The following is a 20,666-nucleotide window of genomic DNA, read 5'->3' as shown; positions in this document are numbered from 1 at the left end:
TATCTCCGAGCAAAAAAAATTCAACGGTAAAAATGGCGTACAACTTTTAGTCGCGGTATTTTTTTGAATACTATCATCTAAGCTATATTTACGCAGGTCTACAGAGGTTAATGATGATAGATATTTTTCGTATTCTATTTGCAAAATATGATAGTAAAAAGAGTTATTGGAATAAAAGCTCCAATAAGCATGAAAAAACGCGATTCAATGTAAAAATAATGAGATTCCTCAAAAATATTCGGCAAGTTGGCAAGAAAATAGTCTTGAGACTTCGATGACGCAATATTCCGAGAAGAGTTCAAAAAACGAATATCAGTAATTACACGATATATTCCTCAGGTTTCCACAATAAATTGTTATTTTCCTAAAGGATTTGTCGAATAACTGTACAAAATGCGTTTTCTCATGTTTAAACATATATTTATCATGTATAATCCAATTTTCTGCAATACTCACACGCACATTTAGTCCTCCATGGCTCATACAATTTTTCTCGTTTATAGTGTGTGTATATAATAAGTGTTGCAATAATATACATATTAGGACTCGAGCTGCATCGTTTTTCTGTATGTTTTCCGTAAAAATAATTCTATCGAAGCTGCGATATTTGATAATTTATTTTATCCGCACCGTCGTTTAATCGCACATCAGGCGACGTGTATTAAAATATCTTTCATGCACATTGTACGTAAAAATGATATCCCCAAAAATTTTATATCCGTAGTCGCATTTCGCTATTTGCCTAACGTTATGCTCAGGCTCCTTTCACGTCTAGGACAATGGCGCGTAATGACAAATATACTTCGACTTTTCATGAAACAATCGATTCTGATTTTTATAATAATATTAATAATTTAGAAAATATATAAAATAAATGTAAAATAAAATGGTCTACTTAAACTAGAGGTTAGACATAAGAAGACGTCGTATATTACGCGCTCATGATGCGAGTGACGAAGGTACCATTGGATGAAACGAGTTTGTGGAATGTTTTATATTAGATATAATGAATATGAATTATAGCCTTAAGTTAAAAATACTGAGCAATTAATTCGCGCGGTAATGCGGCTATGTAATCTTTATTATAAAAAAAATCAAAAGATAAAAGAATCTTCGATAAATTTGTTTCATTATTTTCTTCATTTTGACGTCAAGTTTCGTTATGCTACTTTCACCGAGTTTCAGCAGAGGCAAGTCATACGTATGATAAATATTGTTCGTGTCTCGAAACCGTCTAGGTCATTGCGACTTTGACGCACTCGTGTAAATAATATCGTCATTCGTTTTCTTTACTTCTCTATTTTTTTTTCTCATTCCTTCTCTATTTTAATCCACTTATTTCCATCTGTATCCAGCAGTAGCAGAGCAGCATTGCAATCCTATCCTCTCCTCGCCTAGTTAACTATTCCATTATTATTATTATCATTATTAATTTTTCATTATCATTATTTTCTTTTAATCTTTTTAATTTCTATAGTAAAATATGCCATTATCATATTAGGTAGGTACACTTAGGTATCGATAGTTTGTTTCTTCCGTTTTCTCGCTCCTCCAACTGTTTCTGTTTTCTCTCTCTCTCACTCTCTCTCTCCATTACACATATATAAGCTCATTACAGTTATATAGAAACGTTTTCTTCCATGTTATTTGGACGCGATCGATGGATGCGTACAATTTGTTTTTTTTTTCTTAATTTTTTTCTTCCTTTTCGTTTTTATCCTTTGTTTAATCTACAAGGAGTTTGACTAGTACGTGCTGTCTATATAAAACGGTTTTTACCATTATTTCATACCGATCGAGTTATATGACAGCTTATATAACGAAAATAAGGTAAAACATAGTGAACTCGTTCAGCCTGATGAGGCATAAACGAGTTTGGGTGAGAGAAAAATTACGATTTTTCGGTCCGTTCTGTTTCGAGGTTAATGAGACGATGAAAATAATTGGATCGAAATTCATTGAGTCTTTTATCTTCGGCAACAGCGATTATTCAAATTTTCTATTATTTTCGATGTTTATGAAACAAAAATTGATCGGTACAGAGCAATTTCCGAAAGTGTAATACACAAATGGAATGATTTTATGAGGCGTTTGAAGAATTGTTTTTTGTACACTTTTTTTTGGGATCAAGACGTACGAAATTAATTTACAGGAATAATAGAAAAAAGTACATAAACTTCTCTTGTTGCAAGATACAACGGATGAACACGTGGGCACTCGTGACCTCTGTGTGTGGGTGTGTGTGTGCGCGCGGGTCGGAAATTTGAGTGTGTAATAATGTACAATCAATAATAATTTCAAAATATTTCAATCAAGGGTTGATCAAGACGACAAAAAAATGCATTTGCAAATCTCTGATCTGTTTTTCTTCCAATGCGATACTCAAATGACTCGCGCGTTCCTTAAAAACTATAACAATCGTGCTCTCTATGACTAATGCTCGTCAAACAATTAGCTTCACTTTGCGAAGCCATACATTCAACGGTTTGACAACTTGGCGACATTTTTCGAATGTTTTTTTTTTTTTTTTGGATACCGCTTACAAAGAATATGCAACGGAATCGAAATCTTCGTTTCTTATTTTCTATATTTTGCATTTCCCTTCTCATTTAATTTTTCGTATAAATTAAGCGATCCATCTTTAAAAATAATGTATCCTTGTTTTTCTAACTACAAAATAAAAGTAAAACAAATAATAACTCGGCAAGACTACGTCTGCCAAGGTGATCTAGAGCGTGCTTCTTTTTTATCAATAGAATTATCGTAATTTGTTACGTAGTTTTCTTTTTTTCGATACTTTTGACAATGTTTCGGGCGGATTTAATTTGCATGTATAATTAAGAGGCGAGGACTGATGTGCGTGACCCAGAAGGATTCGTTCGGATGGAACAGAGCTTCCCAGCCTCGCCGTTTTTCGGTATACTCCAAAGAGAGGGCATGATTTTTTTGTTTGTTTGTTTTTTTTTCATTCGTTCTTTTTTCATTTCATGGTCCCATAGATTTTAAATTCCAAAGGTGGATATCCGACTAGACTGGATCGATCAGTTCATAAATCGTGCCCGGCGTTAACTCTCGCTTCATTCACACTAGTCTTTCCTATTGTCGTCGTTTCACGACAAGACTTCGGTATATTTATCATATATATTTATATATACACAATTCTACGATACATCTTATCACACTGACTTAAATCGTTAAATTGAATTCACGATGCAATGTGTTTATGTAAAAATTCTCCGTCTTAAAGGGTCTCTCACATCCATACAAATTCCTGTTTTCTTTCTCTTTCTCTCTCTTTCTCTTTCTCTGTTTTTCACATTATATAAAATAATAATTTCGTAGAAGTAGCTCGTGTTCGGCACTTAGGCCTTGATTCACAAATTCTGTCGAATCAGGTTCAGTTTTTCTTCTGATTTAACTATATATACGTTTTTCCCCTTTGTGAGGATTAGTGAACGAAGAATCTAAAGAGTGCTGGCGCTCAGTTAGCTCAACTTCATGCGCTTTGTTTGATTAGGATTCGATACGTCTGAAAATGAAAATTTGAATGAGCGTTACGATAGTACAATTAAATTCAACATTATTTTTGAGGTTCTGCATCTTTTTTACCTCCGTTTGACGTTGCCCCGTAGGCGTTGATCATGGGACAGGTCTGATTTTTCTGGAAAAAAAAAAAAAAAAAAAACGTTCTTTATATTGTTCAAAGCTAATATTATCGATGGAATCTAAGCAAGATGAATAGAATACTCACATCTCCCATTACGGCTATCGGCGTTGTACCGGTAGCTATCGCCACTTGATGTTCTATCAAGTAAAACATGTACTCGTCGTAGAGCAATCGGATCAGATGGAAGGATCCAAAACTCGCGGCACTTCGAAGAGTAAGATCGCGAATTACCATCGAACTGTGGAAAAAAGCGAAAAATTCATACGGATGATCATCTGAAGAGACCGATATTCGTTTTCAAATGGTGCTCGAAAATGATTTTCTCAACAGCGTAAAAATAAAATAAATCAATACAGTAGAATATTTTTCTTTTCCTTCCTACAAGTTTAATATGAGCGTAGAGCGAAGCGAAATTTCAATAGTTTACCTGTAAAATGACCATTTGAGCAAAAATTGTCGAGCTGCCTTAACGAACGTAGGTTTTCCCTCATAAGGCTTAAGCACTTGCGTAACGACACCTTTGAGCCAAACAGCCCATTGTTCCAGAGAATTTTGTTGTTGAAGAGTGAGTTTGAAGTCCGCCTCCAGACGTTGTACCATAGCGTAATCACATTGACAAACCCAGGAAGCCTTTAAAAAGAAGATACGCGCCATTATATTTGAGAGCTTCGTTGATCGTTTTTTTAAAGTGCAATTTGTATTGTAATCACCTGCTCTTGAACGTTGTGGAAATCTACACGGTTGAGATCGGCAAGCATTTGATTAATTTGACTAGAATTCTGTAGTACTGCGCGTGCAGCCTGGGCCAAATGATTGAGGGACGTGTAACGTCGCAACGTTTGGGCAAACGCTGAAACGGCGGTAAGCTGTGAAAATTAAGAGAATAATCAGTAATCGATGAAGACGAGTGAATGAAAAAAAATCGTAATAACGTGGTTGGAGATCATTCCGATACCTTTATTTGCATCATTTCTTCAGGGCAATCGTTCATCGCAGCGGTCAGCCATGACTCGAGACCTTTAGCAAAATTTCTGATCGACTGTGTTAAGGAACCTGGGTAAAAAAATTAAAAAATATGAAACCCTTTTTAACTCGAATCTTGATTCGTTCCTTTCCTTGAGTCTCATCAATGGTGTAAAATACTTACTCGGTATCGGCCGAAGTACATCGGGCATCAAAACTTCAACGAGATTTTGGTAGAATGTATAATCTACTGTTCTAATAAAATCTTGCACCTCCCCGCATTTGCACATCTGATAAAGTTTTGTTCTGCAAATATGTAAAGAAAAAAGAATGAGATTCAATAGGCACAAAGATTTGGGAGAAAAAATCCTAATGTGCGATTATACAAAACAAAAATGGAAGCGCCATTATAAAAAATGAAGGAACGTATAACATTTTGAATTAATCTTTATTATCCGATACTTTTACCGAAAAAATGATAAATCGACGTACTTGGACAAATATTTTTCTTCCTCGCACTCGTCACCATTGTTATTGTCTTGACTACGCCAAAATTCCCGCCAGAGACTCTCGACCGTGCCGAACTCGAAGTTCAACACCGCATCCAGAAACGCTTCGCAATGTTCCCTGTAAATACTCCGAAAAGTGTCAATATCTTCGAGCGTGCAATCCTCGGGCAAAGAAGATCCATGACCGACAATTATTTCTGGAAATTCGGGTATAGCCCCGCTAGCCTCGCCAAGGTATTGATGATACTGCGGAGACGTCGCATTTGTTGTTACATTCGTATTCGTTTGTGCATTGTTCTCGTATGTCGATTCTTGCTTCTGATTGACAAACTTGAAGCGTTTAGTTTGCGAATTCGTTGTTTGCTGCTGTCGCGACGTACCGTCCTCGTTGAGCATCATCAACGGCGAGCTTGGCTTTACTCTTATACCGTAGTAATGATATTTCGAATTTCCACTGTAATGCAAAGTGAATACAACATTTGAAAATTCATTATAAAGATGGCTATTTCCGCTGATAAAGGTAATTGAAAACAGTGATACGAAATGTGGAATGGATTGATTTCTCACCGAGTGCCTAATCGTCTCGTCCTTAAACCAAGAAACACCGAGCGAATCAGTTTGCCAAAACTGGCAGCGTTCACAGGATCCAATTTGTTGTCAGAGCAGTGTCTCAAGTAGTGATTGTAGAGAGTTGATCGAGGCAGTGAGACGCCATCAGCCGTCTCATAGTTCTCTAGTAGCCATTGAACCTAATTTTTCAATTATACAGAAAAAAAAATGAGTCATAACAAGTAGCTTAAAAAGCTTCATCAAGTTAATATAAATCCAGTTCTGCGAGATATCTGGCACCATTTCACGTGTGGGTATCGTTGGCCGTTGTGGTCAATAATAATAGAAACAACTTGTTCCAACCGTCTCAATTGCATTCGCGTGAAATTTATTTTCAACGACATGGATGGCAGGGAGGTAATTTGAAAAAAGCGCGACACATTCAGCGTGGAAAAACATTGTCATGTAGCTTGTAAAATAAAGCGGAACTATATGGTACGAAAGCGGAGAGAAAAAATGCATGTAACGAAAATGACGAACGTGCGTATCGTAAGATTAATAACGGGGCCGAGGAAAAATCGATTTTTCAAAATTACTCTTCTCCCGTTAAATACTCATACTCCACTGTGTTAATGACGAATATATATATATTTTTTCTTTTCTATAAAGCATGAATCTTAGTACTCGCGTTGTTAACATGGAGAGAGAAATGTAAAAAAAATCGAAATTTTGCACATTCCCGGGTATTAGTAAGAGAAAAATAGCTAACAAATGGGGAGTCGACATGGCTTACGGTGGCCTGGGAGACCCTAGTGGCATGCGTCATGTTTGCCGCCGATGCAGCTTCCTCCACGCTGATAGAAGCACCTGCCGCATTACCGCTGATCAAGTACGCACCTCCACCCCCGCTAACCACAGCCTCCTATCAAACATCCCGTGGGGTAGCGTTTTTTTATTCGTTAATACAGCTTGATCGTATTTTTGGCTTTTGTGATTATGTGTACATATTTGTATATTCACACTGCAAGAATGACGAATGTCCAAAATTATGGTGATTTTATAAACTGACTTTGCCAAGACGTCGCTCCAAAAGGCAGTTTTCGATGATTTTTAATCAGCCAATGTACCCAAAAAAATCCCTAAAAACTCGTCCCCCTGGACTCGATCAAACGAACAGAATGCTCTAGACTTAAACCTTCGAAGCCCAACATCACAAAACCAGTTTCCTCCGTCATGCATCATTCTTGCAGTATATCCCTTACATACAGAAAGCATATTAGAATTCACGAATTTAATATCTTATTATTATGCAATTTGAATGATCAATGTCACGAATACATAAACGAAGCATCGACCACCGGAGGGTTGCTTTATTTTTTTTCATTCTTATTAGCGGAAACAAAACTTACGGCACTTTCGGTCTGAGGACTCGCTCGTGCCGCCGCAGCGGATATAAGAGCGTGAGTCGTTGGATCGCTGTCTACCACGCTCTGCTGTATCAAATACGTGCCGTTACCCTGTGTCAGGAGCTGCCCCGTCGTCGTGTTAGAACCTTGTACCTGAATAAAGTCGAAAAATTGGTTAACGTATGAAATTCCAAGAACTCGTAACTGCTGTGTGTGAAGTTTTCCACCAAAATTGAAGGGATTCGGCGAGGTCTTTTTTCTCGTTTTAAATCATTTCTTTCATCTTTACACGCATTGTATATCCTAAAACGTAATAATATTGAAGTAAAAAAGCGATTGAAATAGGATTACCTGTGCGTAAGTTACCGGTGTCGAAGCTGGTGTATAATACTGACTGGAGGCGGGAGTATACATCGCTCCCGCCTCCCCAGCGACAGCATAAACCGGGTATGTCCTTGAAAATAACAGAAAATTAACTTTCTTCAAACAGGATGAATCGAACGAGGAGAGGGAAGAACTTACATCTGTCCGTTGGTGAGATTGTACGTCGAACCATCCCCCTCGACATACTGGACATAGGTAGAGTGTGAAACTGACTCGGACCCCACCGCCTCGCCGTCACCGGACACTGTAATAAAACCAAAGGAATAATCTATTAAACAGTTCACTGCTAATTACCATTCGGCGTCTGAATTTTGAAATTCGCACGTCGACATCCAAAGCGGCGAAACGACCATTCAATTCATGATGTAAATTTATAAATAAAAAAATAATTTAGTAGCGATATCTTTTGACAACGTTAAATTCAATTAATCGTGAAATTGCTGTTTTTATTTTATATAACATAGACACGTTTACAAAAACTGAATTTCCTCTCATTATATCGGTACTGTTTTCGGAGTGTTATGGGAATGTTGTGGGTATATTTGAATCCTTTAAAATAACGACGAAGGAAAGCAATATTACAAATGATAAAAACGAAGATGATCTCGAGAATGGTTCGTTAGGTTCGGGCTCTAATCCTTATACGCAGTAATCGATTTTTTGGTTTACTAGACGCAAAAAATAATGAATAAAGAAAAATCCACTTATTACATGCGTGCACTTAATTTCGTCTGCAAGGATTTGCCCTCACCTACAGCCGTTGTTAGCGACGCGTAAGCCGGTGGATCGCCGGTGCCTAAAGTTTTTCATTCGGTTAAATTACAGAAACACAGATGTGGAACATTTTTAGTTTGTTTTTCTCACTTCATACCAGGAATACAAAATTTTCACACTCAAATTTTCACTAAAGTTGAAATTGAAAATATTATTTGATACTTCGCCCCACTGAACCCCCGTTGAAACTAACTCAGAGATAATTCGTGGTTTTAGATCCAGCGAAAATTATCCGTTAAGTAAACTTTGCGTGGACATATCCAGCAATTAATTGTGACGCATCGAGTTGACGTAATTATGAGAAGGAAAATACCTGTGACTGTAATATAATGAGGTGATCCACTGACGATTGTTCCGGTCGACGTTGAAGCGGCGTCCGAGTCAACGAGAGTGTGCTGCCCCGATTGATGCGTCGTATTTACTACGACTTGTGCTGTAACGTGCTGTGTTGTACCCGATGACCCATTGGAAGAATCAGCAGCTTGCTCCAGTGAATCCTGAACGAGCAACTGTGGAAAAAGAAAATTCTCATTGTAAAACCATACTTATCTCTATGACGTTCATAAAAAATCGAACAGTTTTATCTCACTGAAATTTTCGTTGTGGAAGATATTACTATCGATTATAATTATTAATGAATGTGCTGCTTCGAAAATTGCATTTAACTAGCATCAATCTTCCAAGCAATAACCACCAATTCAAGCACCAATTCAAAGCAATAGTTGTCAGAAACACGGGTGGCAGATGGTCTGAACTTGTTATCAGCCCTGTTTGTACAGACCTCAGAGCTCCATAACAGATAGCAGTTATTGATCTTTTACTACAAATATCCTATTAACTATAGTTTGACATGTATTTATACACCATGGTGTTCATTCAAGGTAGTTAGGTTTGGTCTGCAATACATTTTTAGCGAACTCATATCTTGAAAAAAAACTTTGAAATATAGTTATTTAACTATTGATGGAGTCTGGGATTTCATCATTTCTCAATAAGCTCAGCTTTTACTCGAGAACCCCGAACAGTTAGAATTGCATTTACAATGTGGCTAAAATTTTTAATAATATTAAAAGATTTTTTATTCGTTAGTTTCTACGTGTATTGTTGTAATTGGATTAAAATAAATGATCTCGATGAATAACTAATGGTTCAGTGTGGAAATGGTAGCAGAATTATAGAATAGAATAATCATGGGAAAAAAAAAATTCTGCAAGATAGCACGACAATGCAATAAGTCACACTTCAAAATTATTTCATGATACACAACAATCCGAATTTCCGGTAATAAATCATTCCTCTACTCGTAGTATAATCACATTTTTACTGCAAACACGTTTTATTTAGAGAAAATTCTTTTCAACTCAGGGTTTTTGACACATCGAAATAATTTTATCAAATGGAAAACCAAACGTTTATACGAAACACTGTGGAAATAAAATCAATTGCACGATGTGAATTACTACATTGATCCCTTTACATATTTTAATAATGTCACTACAATGGAATAAATATAGGATTGTTAATAAACAAACCTGAATAGGTTGAAGATTATTTGGACTAGAAGGATCCGGACCTGCAACTACAGTTATAAGTTGTTGACCCCTGGTAGACTGATTCTGTTGAGTGTTGGGTACGCCGTTGTTACTGGAAGTGGTCACAACAACTACGCTCGGCTTTGCTTCGACCCCCACTTGTACGGCATTACCCCCGCTATTTGCAGCCCCGGCGGAAGCTGCAAGGGTATACTGGGCTCCAGTCGTAGTCATGGCAATAGCTCCCTCGCTCCTGTCCGAAACGGTTGTATCACCGCCACCTCCCTGTTTCTGGATGGACGATTCTGAAATTTGCAGGTACAGCTATGTCATATTATAGACTTCATGGTACACGTTTTTCCCTCCCTCTTGCTCCCTTCTCCTGCAGCCTTTGTGTCAAACTAAATATCAATAACGTCTTCGCTGCGTAGCTGACATATCAACTCTCCCTCTAAAGAATCTTCCATCGCGCGTGCGATTCGATGAAATAGTTTGCATTCATAAAGGAAAAAAATTTTTCATTATCTTCATACACAGAATGTGAAACAAGGATTCTGTTTGTAATTATGTTCCTTTAAAGCCTCTTTATAACTATTCAAACATGAACATAAAATGAAATTTTCAAGAATACTATGCAAATTAGAAAAGAGAATTTTTAAAATTTCACATTATAGGAAAACAATGTTTGCAGGTATTGTCATGATTTTTTTTTCGGTAATTCAGGCTTTTAAACTTTTTCATACTTTCATATAATGAAAGTTTTGAAACAATGAGATTTACACATTTTACGAAATACGAAATGTGAGGCATAATTTTGGTCTGCATTACAATTCGAGATTGACTTTTTCCACAGGAATGAGTCAGGGTTCGTAACCTGTTTTTTTTCGCACTTATCAACCAATATATTAGTAATATTCCTCAAAGAACTTACTTTCATTAGGGTACAGTGAGTTATGAAAAATAGAAAGTAAATGTTTCGCGATGGCTTTCCAATTGAAGATAGATTTGACAGCTGTGAACACAAGCTATCAAAAGATGCATTGGAAAAACTTGTATACTTGTCAAAATCGTTGTTTGACAGTTAAAAGGGGTTGACGAATGTACTATTACGTATTTATTATATGTGGAATAGACGATCTGTCCATAAAAAATGAATTTGTCAAAAATTTGTCAAAACCTAACCTAAAAACCCTATATTGCCGATAGCAAAGGGATTACCAGTTATAAGGGGGAGTGGGAACGCGGTAAGGAGTAAGAGGGGCTGAAAGGGGCGGTAGAGGGCGAGGACTTTTGGTGGTATGTTTAGTCGCAGGTGCGCGCGTGGCGGCGCGCTTTTAATAATTCTCTCGTGCAGAGAATAGATCAAAGGGCAGTACATATACGTAGGATTGGAGCATTCGTGGAAAGCGATAAGCTTTTCGATTCGCTCTCTTCGGCACAATCGGCCGTTTCAAGGCAAGCCCGGAGTATAGAATAAAGGTTTTCTTTCCTTTCGTCCTTCGTTCGGATTTCAATGTATACATGTATCAATAATGCTTTTTCTACCTTTATGGGGTGGCAGGTACCAAACAGAGCTGCAGCAGTATATTCGTTGAGGGGGCGAGGCTCGAGGTATAATATTAGATACAGAGGGTGGCTCGTGTTAGGGGGAACAATAAAATGAGACACAAGCGTGACTAGATATGTTACACGAGAAGGGTGAGATCGGCGTATGCAACATAATAGTAAGATGGAAGTTTAGTGAGTCCATACAGATATATATTACAAAGAAACAGGTTCAGATCACGGCAGCAATTAGACGGTATTAGTAGGACTGAAAGCCTGCTTATGCTTCCCTTCGACAAAAGCCCCAGAAAATATATATACATCGCCGAGTCTCGCATGAATCCTATAAAAAGTTTCACGACGTTGAATTCAAAATCGATCATGAAATTCAATTATCACGTTTTTAATGCTCGATAACAAAATTGGAACAGCAGCTTTCGAGGGCTCAGTAATATGAAATATCAGAAATTTCATTGTTTTTTTAACGCTTGGGGATTTTTTTTCGTCAGGATTGTGACTCATAGTTTTTTTAATTTTTCATCATTTCCATGAATATTTATATATCAGACCCTCAACGGAAAAAAATTTTAAATCGACTCTCCGGAAACGACCATGTCCATTGCGAATTGGTTCGATAACTTGTGATAATAAAAAAATTCAGTCTCCACTTCGAGAATTCATATAAACATCGAAGCTCACTTGGACTCTAGCAGATCTCGATGCTGGATGGAGCAAAGATCGGGGAAGAGACATTTTATTTGATTCTGGGGTGTTGCCCAGGCAACTAATACCATCACCTGTATCGAGAAAGGTTTCCCGGTAAGATCGTCATTTGATACCTGGATATTATGACGTTTTTTTTCAACAACGCTGATAAAATATAATAATTGTTATGATTCGAGGAGCGGTAATACGAGAACTCGGGCAACATCGACTCTACGATTTCGCCATCGGGGACACACAAGATTTTCTTGCAATTTCGTATAAGATTGAGGGAATCAAGAATATTTATATTATGAATTATTGGTGCAGAAAATTTCAATGAAATTTAAACGAAATAGTGAATCATTATCTCCTCCTTTTTGTAATTATTATAATTCTATTTTTTCATAATTGATTCCAACGAAGAAGTAATTTTACGATAACGTTTATAAACCGCTTCAATACTTTGACGCTTTACTGCGTTATCAAAGCTTCGAAAGCGGTGAACAAAAATTCAGTTTTTCGATAATGGACAAAATTATGGAGAAATTTTACTCATTTACTTGGATTGATAATCGGCGCCATTTTTCCCAAAAATCTGATAGTCCAACAGTTGAGAAAGAAAAATATTTTTTTCACTTGAAACACGAGACACGGTATAAAATCGAATTCTCTGACAAGTATACGATCATTGCAAACTTTCTGCTCACTTATGCTTCGTTTCTTAAACTTCCCGCCAAATTTTCATCGGCGGCGGCATCTCATCTCCGAAATCAATAGGAAAATGTGGTGCGGATATAAGAAATAAAAAAAATAACTACAAATGAAATAACCTTTAATGCTGAAAACACACTTAGCACGTACAAACGTTAGAAAGAAACTGAGACAAGGTGTTTGGTAAAATGGTGAAAAGCTGCAAAGTCGAGGAGCATATCCGAAGGTGAAGGTGCACCTGGCCCCGGTCGTGTGTTATGCATGGCTGGTGCCTGGTACTCTGTTGTGCAGGCAGACACTATACACATCAACTTTCCTGCATATATTTTTCTCTCCTCGCCCCCCTCCCCCCTCTCTCTCCACCCGCCCCTTGAATCTGCAGCATGTCGCGTGGCACTGTCCCATCCCTCTATTATCTGCCTTATGCTCGTGTCCGCATGTGATAGTGAAAAAAAAGTGGTATTTTTCGAAACACGAGGAAGCAAAATCCAGACAGTTCGACTACCAAACCCAAATGATATGAACATTAATGAGCACGTTATTCATAGTCTTTCGTATGGCAAATCAACAACTTGAATATCCTGCGATACTTTCAACGATTTTCGATAACCTTCCAACAAACGAATATTAATTATCAACTATTGCTTACTTCTTATTTCGTTGGAAATTTATCAGAAGAAATTTTCACGAAAAAAAACACTAAATTCAATGAAAAACGTTAGAGTCGAAGAAAGTTTGTTGATTCCTCCCAATCTCTCGGACATTTAACCTTATATTTCTTTGAACGTAAGTTCGGGGTTGAAAACTGCCTCAATTCTTCATGATAAAGCTGATACGGAAGAAGAAAAATAGTTTGGAGAAAACTAAAAAATAATTTTTCGTCAGTCGTTATTTACAGTTTCACTGAAAGTATACAACTACTATGATTTATGGGGATAAATAGGCACGTGCCTCATTCTCCAGATTTAGAACTATCTGAAAGATATTAGAATTTGAATACAGCCAGATTATAAATTCAACAGATGTGACAAAGTTCTGCAAAACGATTTGAAATACACTAGAGTGATGCTGACAAATTCTACTTGAGATTTTTCAACATCTTGCAAAGACGGAAAGTAAGTTTTCATGAATGTTTTTGATGTACGGTTTAGACATTGCTTAATTAAGATAAGATTGCATTTATGACCGATGACATTTCAAAAGAAGTAATGTTTTCCTAGCAAATTACTTTCTAATGGCGTGACAAATCTCTGCCAAATATTTGAAACACGGTTGGGTGTATGCATGTTTAAGAACTACCAACATTTGTCTGATATATTCAGATAATATCTACAATTTGCATTTTCAAATCGATGAGTGTGCATATAAAAATTAAGTGTTGATGCAAATTGAACTTTATAGAATAACAGAAAAGTATTTTTCATCTCATACAGTGAATAATCCTTTTTTTATTAGCTCTACATTGAACAACTACTGTCCATAGAAACACCTCCTGGCTGGCTTTGAAGCTGACCATATGAATATTCATTATGAATGAAGCCGAATGAAGAGGGTGAATACAATGAATATAATCTTAAATGCCACGAATGGAATCAAATGCTGAACATAATATTCAATAAATTTTAATCCTATTCTTTAGTTCATAATTGTTTGTGAATGTGTAGCGAACGATCAACAAGCTTGTTTTAATTATCAACTCTTCGACAGAGCATTAACCCATTTTTCCTCCTTCACAATAGTCAATGTCATTGAACTTCTCCATAGCTCTGCTGGACAAAATCTCCCTCATTATTGCAACACGCTTCTTTTTATTTTTTTCAGAGCAGCCATAGATTCTTTATGCCAGTATTCTATTGGTCTCCTTTTATACATATTCAGAAAAAACATGTGGGAGAGGAAAATTCAAGAAAACAGTTTACTATTCTAGACGTTATTGTTAAACTGTATGATAAAATGGAAACAAATCTGTTTAACCTCCAAAAAGGTAAAAGAGCAAACTACCAATGTGATAGAATGGACAAGATTGTTCTTAGACATGAAGAGTATGGGGTATAAAATGATTTGCCTGAATAAGACGTAAAACAGGTGTTGTCTTTGAGAAAACAAATCCGCATTGATTGATTAAAAAATCGAAAAACTATGTAATATTACCAGGAAATTCTTATGGTTGTTTTGGTTAAAACAAGAATATACCACTAAGCCACCAGGGCTCAAACACTGTAACTTTTGATAAAGTTTTTGATAACGTTCTTACTCTGCTCGTACATAAGTTTTTTGGTTATGCTTAAAAAAATAAGGACAAAAAGTGGAGTGGGAAAGCAGAAGATTGTTCATTAGGAGTTCGTCTCTTTCAATGGAGCCAGAGACAGAACCACTCTGAAAATAACGGGTGATAAAAAAATGTTTTTATCGCAATTTCGCTGCTCACCTGTCTTCATTAATAGCGAGTTTAACGAGTTGTATTAAAAATTTGGTCGCTAATGGATCGACGACCGTCGAGCCGTCGATTTGGGCCCCCCTCCCCCACCAGCCCGCCACGATGGTCGCCCCGGTCTCCGTTGATTTTTTCTTGGAGCCGGCCCTGCGTCACCTGGGAAACCGCGAGCCAAAAAAAGTCCTTTCGACGGTAATAAAAAAAAAATCTTCAACACACATGAAATCACCAAGATCTCATAAAAAATACTCTCATATGAGTAATGTTATTTAATATCGTCGCCGAAGACCGGTTTTAAGTGTCACCGTAGTTTTGTCTACTGCTCGACGGTCTCCTTGGCTACGGCATCACTGACCGCGTCACTACTTTCTCGTACCTTCCCATTTATCGCCACTACACTTTGACAAGAATACCATTTTGGTTTTTTTCGAACAACTTCACCTTAATCGCGATAACTACAATGTCTTTTTTCTTTATTAATCTTCGATTTACGACGTGAGAATGACAGAAAACAATATTTTATATGTCGTCTGTCATTTTCCATCAGCAGAAGGGGACTACTTTTTCTATTGCCCTCGATTTAATGATTGCGCCATCTGACGACGAACATCCGCACGCATCACACGCGCCTCATTACGCGCTTATTGTAAATAAAATCTTTGTCGTTGTGACGTATTTGTCTTGAAATCAAAATAATATTTTTTTTCAGAGTTGACTCGATCACCTTTGTAGGTAAAAGTCTACATTAGAGAATAGTTCGTTTTAGTTATGGAATAATTTATTGAGACTTCAGAATAGCGTAATACCAGGTAATACTTGGAGTTTCTATCAGTAGTGTGGTGTAGGTGGAGCGAAACCCGCGAATTATATGAAATAGTTTGAGCGGAAAAATCTCACACGAATAAAGATTTCATTTTCAACCCGAATTTAATGATGTCCGTTTTTTTGAAATATTGAAAACTAAGAGCAAGTCGGTGTTATATATTTATAATCATACACTAGTCAATAACCCACTTTTTTAGTGTCATTTTCAACAGTCATAAACAATTTATTGTGTTAATAAAACTATCGAAGTTTTCATGAAGCAATATAGTCAAAAAAGACTTACCATTTTCTGGAAAAAATAGCTCCTCGAAGTCATTGCTTGAGCCGCTATATTCGTGTTTACAATAAGAATAACCTTGTGTGAATTGTCTCCGCGACATAACAACAATGAGTCTTCTTGTTTGAGGTCTTTCTTTGTTTTCCAATTTAATAGGAACGTTCATTGTTTTTAATAAAACTTTTCTCGAAGTCGAGGGCAACGAGATATCGTCTCCACGTACTACCAAACAAATGACGAGAACTTACCGATCGCAAGATTTTATTTTCCGTACATATCGGCTGAGAAACAGTTTTTGATTGTATTTTGTTTTATAGCAAAATATATTTGAAAAATTCTACACGACCGTGAGACCTATCAACATATTTGTAAATATAAATGTGAAGCATAGAGTTCTCGATAAACAGTGAGATTCTGCCGTGTCTATATATAATAGCCATTCAAAATGAAAAAATAATAATTCGAATATTGCTACAGATGAATGAAAAATATTCATATACTTCAAGGCTGTAAATCCTTAGGTTATAACGGCTGTTTGTGTTTGATTATTTTGTCGCATATTTTATAGAAAGCTGACTACACATTTTGCGATCACAATGTATTCTCCAATTTTCATAAGTATTGTTCATATATGCAGGTATACGCAATTATATCGGATATATAGCAATTACTTTTAATACTTTGAGTAGGCGTGCCGGAGCATTACAGCGACCATATATTTTTTGAGTCACCTTCATCACAGTAGTCGTTTGTACTATACGATCGAAAAAGAAGTGTATGTATTTTGCTGATTTTAACGAAATTTACCAAGCCAAACCAAGCTGCTGAGACACCGGTCCCAAAGTGTCAAAGTTTGACGTCACGGTGGCGCAGAGATGCGCATGATCGAGAGGTGTGTCGTGTGCGTGTACGTCCATACATTCGCGTTTACGTGTACCTTATTGGAACAGTATTTTTTTTCCATCAGTGTCATAATATAAAACAAACATTTGTAACTCTGTGAGTTCTGTCAAGAGAAGCAAACAGAAACACAATGATGACTGCTTCGGAAACCGAAAGCGAGGATTTTGAGAAGAAACAATCGAACGAAGAGACAGCGATTCTCGAGGTCAGCTCGATGGCTACCAGCGGTATTGTTAGACCCGATGTTCGCGATCCTGACTTTCTCTCAAATTATAGCACGTCGGTAGAAGGCTCGGTTGTAAGTAAAAATCATAAATAACGAAATTCAATATCGAGTGCATTCAATCGACCTCTTTTGTCTTATAATCAACAAGCACTGTAGACTTTCAAGTTTTTATTTAAATATTTAAGTAATATATTCACCTTGATCGATGAAATTCGACAAAATAATTAGAATTTCGTTTTTCGATAAAAAAACAGATTGCGTCGCCGTCCATTGATAGTTTCTCAACTTTGCCCGAACAAGATACTTCAGACTTTCAAATGGATTCTCGAGATTTACAAGTTAAAGTCGACAACCCACAGAAACATCTCGAGACATTGGAGACCTACATTACATTCCGGGTTACCACAAGGGTAAAAATTTAAAGATTCAATTTATTCCTGATAATAATACAACATGAAATTGAAGCATCCAAATAATGAGACTTGTTTAAAATTATAGACAACCAGACCAGAGTTCGAGGATGAGGAATACATAGTCCGTCGCCGCTACAACGACTTTATATGGTTGCGTCAGAAGCTCGTTGAGACATATCCGACTCATATAATACCTGTGAGACTAATCAGATGAAATATCAACCTTTAAACACACACAAGAAAACACCATGCTTGATGATAAAAGAAATCAAATGATTTTTCAGCCAATGCCTGGCAAGCATACTTTGTTGGCTCAGCTGGATCGTTATTCCAAGGAATTTATTCTAGCGCGTATGAAGTTGCTTCATATTTTTCTGAATCGCGTGATCAATCATCCGATCTTCAGTTGCGACAAGGGTTTGAGAATCTTCCTGACTGCAAAACCTGCGGTACATACAAATATGAAAATGAAAGAGATACTCAATAAAAATCACACTTTTGAAACTCATGTTTTTCGATACTTTATGAATTACAGGAATTTTCGGTCGTTCGTAAAAATCGTGGTAACGTCTTAGTCAAAATGACGGATTCGTTGCAAAATATGGCAAGTGTTTATACCATGAAACAACGAAATTTAGAGTTTGAGCAAGTACGGGATTATTGCACAGCTCTGAGTGAAAAACTTTCTACAATCGACAAGATAAACAATCGTATACACAAAGAAAGACAAGGTGTGTAGATGTTTTTTCACATTTACTTTGTCACGAATGATAAATATTCATCAAATTATGATCTTCGCATGCTATTAAATAACTAACTTTTTGTGTCGATTCTATTATTTGAACAGATTATCTGATTGAGTTACACCAGATGCACCCAATCTTTACCCAATGGGCGAATAACGAGCCTGAGCTGGAATCGATTTTGATGGCAATTGCAAAAGCGATTGAATACAATGCTGTTGCCCACCAGAATCTCTTGGACACTGTAACTAACGAAGAACGCGAATATATTGCTTATATTGATTCGGTTAAAGATGCGTTGTCTCGTCGTGATACAATGCAGATCGAGTACGAATTAACTGTCGAAGAATTGTCTAAACGAAGACTCGAAAAAGATCAGGTAAAATCACAACGATTCATGGTTTGGTTACAAATTCGCATAACATTGTTCAAAATTTCTAAAAAACTGAAGCATTTAATCCTGTAGTTGATGGGCTCGACGAACGCTTCTTCGTCAACGAGAGGACAAAGTTGGAGCGGTGCTCTTTGGAAAGGCGAGTCCCGTGACGAAAAACTTGAGCGTCTTGGACAAACGATTCCTCGTTTAGCAAAACGGAGCGAAATTCTACAAGATCGCGTTGAATGTGCAAATGAGAATTTGCGTAGCGATCTTGAACGGTGGACGATAGAGAAGCAAAGCGATCTCAAAGGTATGCTGATCAATATGGCAGACCAGCAAATCGAACATTACCAACAGTGCATGGCTGGATGGGAAGAAATTTTAGCTGGTCTCAAATTCGACAGTGTCGGAGCGGAAACGAAAGTCGGAACGTCGACGAAAATTCCGGCATGAGTAGACTCACTCTTTTTTCTGTCTTTTCCCTACCTACCTCTCTTTTTCTCTCTCGCTGTTATCCTAAGCAAACAAAAAGCTATGATGCTGAAATTCTTGATATCTTCTGGATCCATGTGAACACAGACTTGTTTCTTGAATGTGTCAATTCCTGAGAATCGTCTTTGACCTACTCGACATGGCGTGTCTCAGTCTTTAGGCCAATTTCGCATATAAATGTAAACACGATGACGTTGTACAGTTAAGTGGTCACGTATTGATTACGATTAAGCTCCATCGCTCAGCACTAGGCTGACAAATGGTGAATCTGAAAGCCGATGATCGGCAGAAAACCAAAATTTCGATGGTAACCGTGAATGAAACAAGCTTGCGGAATACGTAATTTTCTAAGAAAGCTTGTAAAGTTATTGAAAATAGTCATGTGATTTTCTCCCTTCCAGAACGTAAAGGCGTAATCGATAATTCATTTCTGGGACCAAATCCTCGTTAAACTTGTATCTAAAAAGAAATGTTTACTCAATCACACGTGCACGCGTTTCTTTGTTCTCGCGTAGTTGAGATGTAGGCTCAAATGAGTAAAACACATTGTCAGACAATCAATTTAGTTTTAGCGAAGTTTAAGATACTTGCGCGATAAGATTCATTGCTGTTACATATAAATTCATAATGTTATATATTTCGACTAATAAGCGTAAATCTTTTGTTTATTAAATTATCATTAGACTTGTATGAGTTTGTAATTCGCAGTGCAATAATTGGCTGATTCTTCGCTCTAAAACCCTTGGATATAACATGATTTTTTTCTCTTTCCCTATATCTGTGTCTTACCTTTTGCGATGTGTAAAAATACTTGATGCTGAATATGTTACTTTACATTCGATGTAAAGCGTGTACCGATTCCAGACACGTTTTCTTTTCCCTTTAATTCCTTTTTTCTAATCACAATGGAATTAATTCACGCTGTTTAAAAAAATATGCCGATAATTGTCGATAATAATTTCTATTTTCGAAAATTCATCTACGTCAGGAAATTTGGAAGAAAAGCCCAATTGAATATAAATTGATATGTATTTAAATTTTTAGTCCTTTTCGTTCGAGTACACATTGAATGGACAGAAAAAGGGATATGAAGGTAGTTTATTTATGAAAATTTGTAAAAACAGTTTTTTTCTGAGTTTTTATGCCCTATGTGGGCGTGACTGTACATCAATACTTATTATTATATTTAAATTGTGGAGTAACATCTTGTTCACTGAGTCTCTTAATTA

General features: G+C 36.8%; 2 protein-coding genes and 1 long non-coding RNA gene across 9 annotated transcripts; 2 read left to right on the top strand and 1 right to left on the bottom strand.

Moving 5' to 3' along the window:
* Positions 1-398: 398 nt before the first annotated feature.
* Rfx (regulatory transcription factor Rfx) lies at positions 399-16,415 on the bottom strand. 7 transcript variants are annotated; one of them, XM_043433905.1, is made up of 17 exons: positions 10,967-10,985; positions 10,716-10,809; positions 9,785-10,089; positions 8,566-8,761; positions 7,617-7,722; positions 7,446-7,548; positions 7,098-7,247; positions 6,482-6,610; positions 5,707-5,888; positions 5,123-5,593; positions 4,815-4,936; positions 4,623-4,720; positions 4,378-4,533; positions 4,095-4,297; positions 3,752-3,905; positions 3,610-3,661; positions 399-3,529 (listed from the first exon to the last, which is right to left on the bottom strand). In XM_043433905.1, the coding sequence occupies exons 3-17, from the start codon at positions 10,016-10,018 to the stop codon at positions 3,486-3,488; spliced, it is 2,400 nt and encodes a 799-aa protein (XP_043289840.1). In that variant the 5' UTR covers positions 10,019-10,089; positions 10,716-10,809; positions 10,967-10,985; the 3' UTR covers positions 399-3,485. The 7 variants fall into 7 exon arrangements, with proteins under 7 accessions (XP_043289840.1, XP_043289834.1, XP_043289835.1 ...); XM_043433899.1 differs by lacking the exons at positions 10,716-10,809; positions 10,967-10,985 and adding an exon at positions 16,288-16,415 and having other exon boundaries at positions 6,458-6,610; XM_043433900.1 differs by lacking the exons at positions 10,716-10,809; positions 10,967-10,985 and adding an exon at positions 16,288-16,415.
* LOC122419404 (uncharacterized) lies at positions 13,048-14,441 on the top strand. Its single transcript, XR_006262890.1, has 2 exons — positions 13,048-13,860; positions 14,201-14,441. It is a non-coding gene; the product is annotated as an uncharacterized lncRNA (long non-coding RNA).
* A 355-nt stretch (positions 16,416-16,770) lies between the features above and the next one.
* Positions 16,771-20,639, top strand: LOC122419393 (sorting nexin-30-like). The gene is made up of 7 exons (XM_043433913.1): positions 16,771-17,482; positions 17,665-17,820; positions 17,909-18,019; positions 18,108-18,272; positions 18,359-18,554; positions 18,671-18,945; positions 19,033-20,639. The coding sequence occupies exons 1-7, from the start codon at positions 17,315-17,317 to the stop codon at positions 19,396-19,398; spliced, it is 1,437 nt and encodes a 478-aa protein (XP_043289848.1). The 5' UTR covers positions 16,771-17,314; the 3' UTR covers positions 19,399-20,639.
* The last annotated feature ends 27 nt before the right edge of the window (positions 20,640-20,666 follow it).

Source organism: Venturia canescens, chromosome 1 (assembly GCF_019457755.1).
Source record: "Venturia canescens isolate UGA chromosome 1, ASM1945775v1, whole genome shotgun sequence".
Lineage (NCBI taxonomy): Eukaryota > Metazoa > Arthropoda > Insecta > Hymenoptera > Ichneumonidae > Venturia > Venturia canescens.
This window is presented reverse-complemented; position numbering and strand designations above follow the sequence as displayed.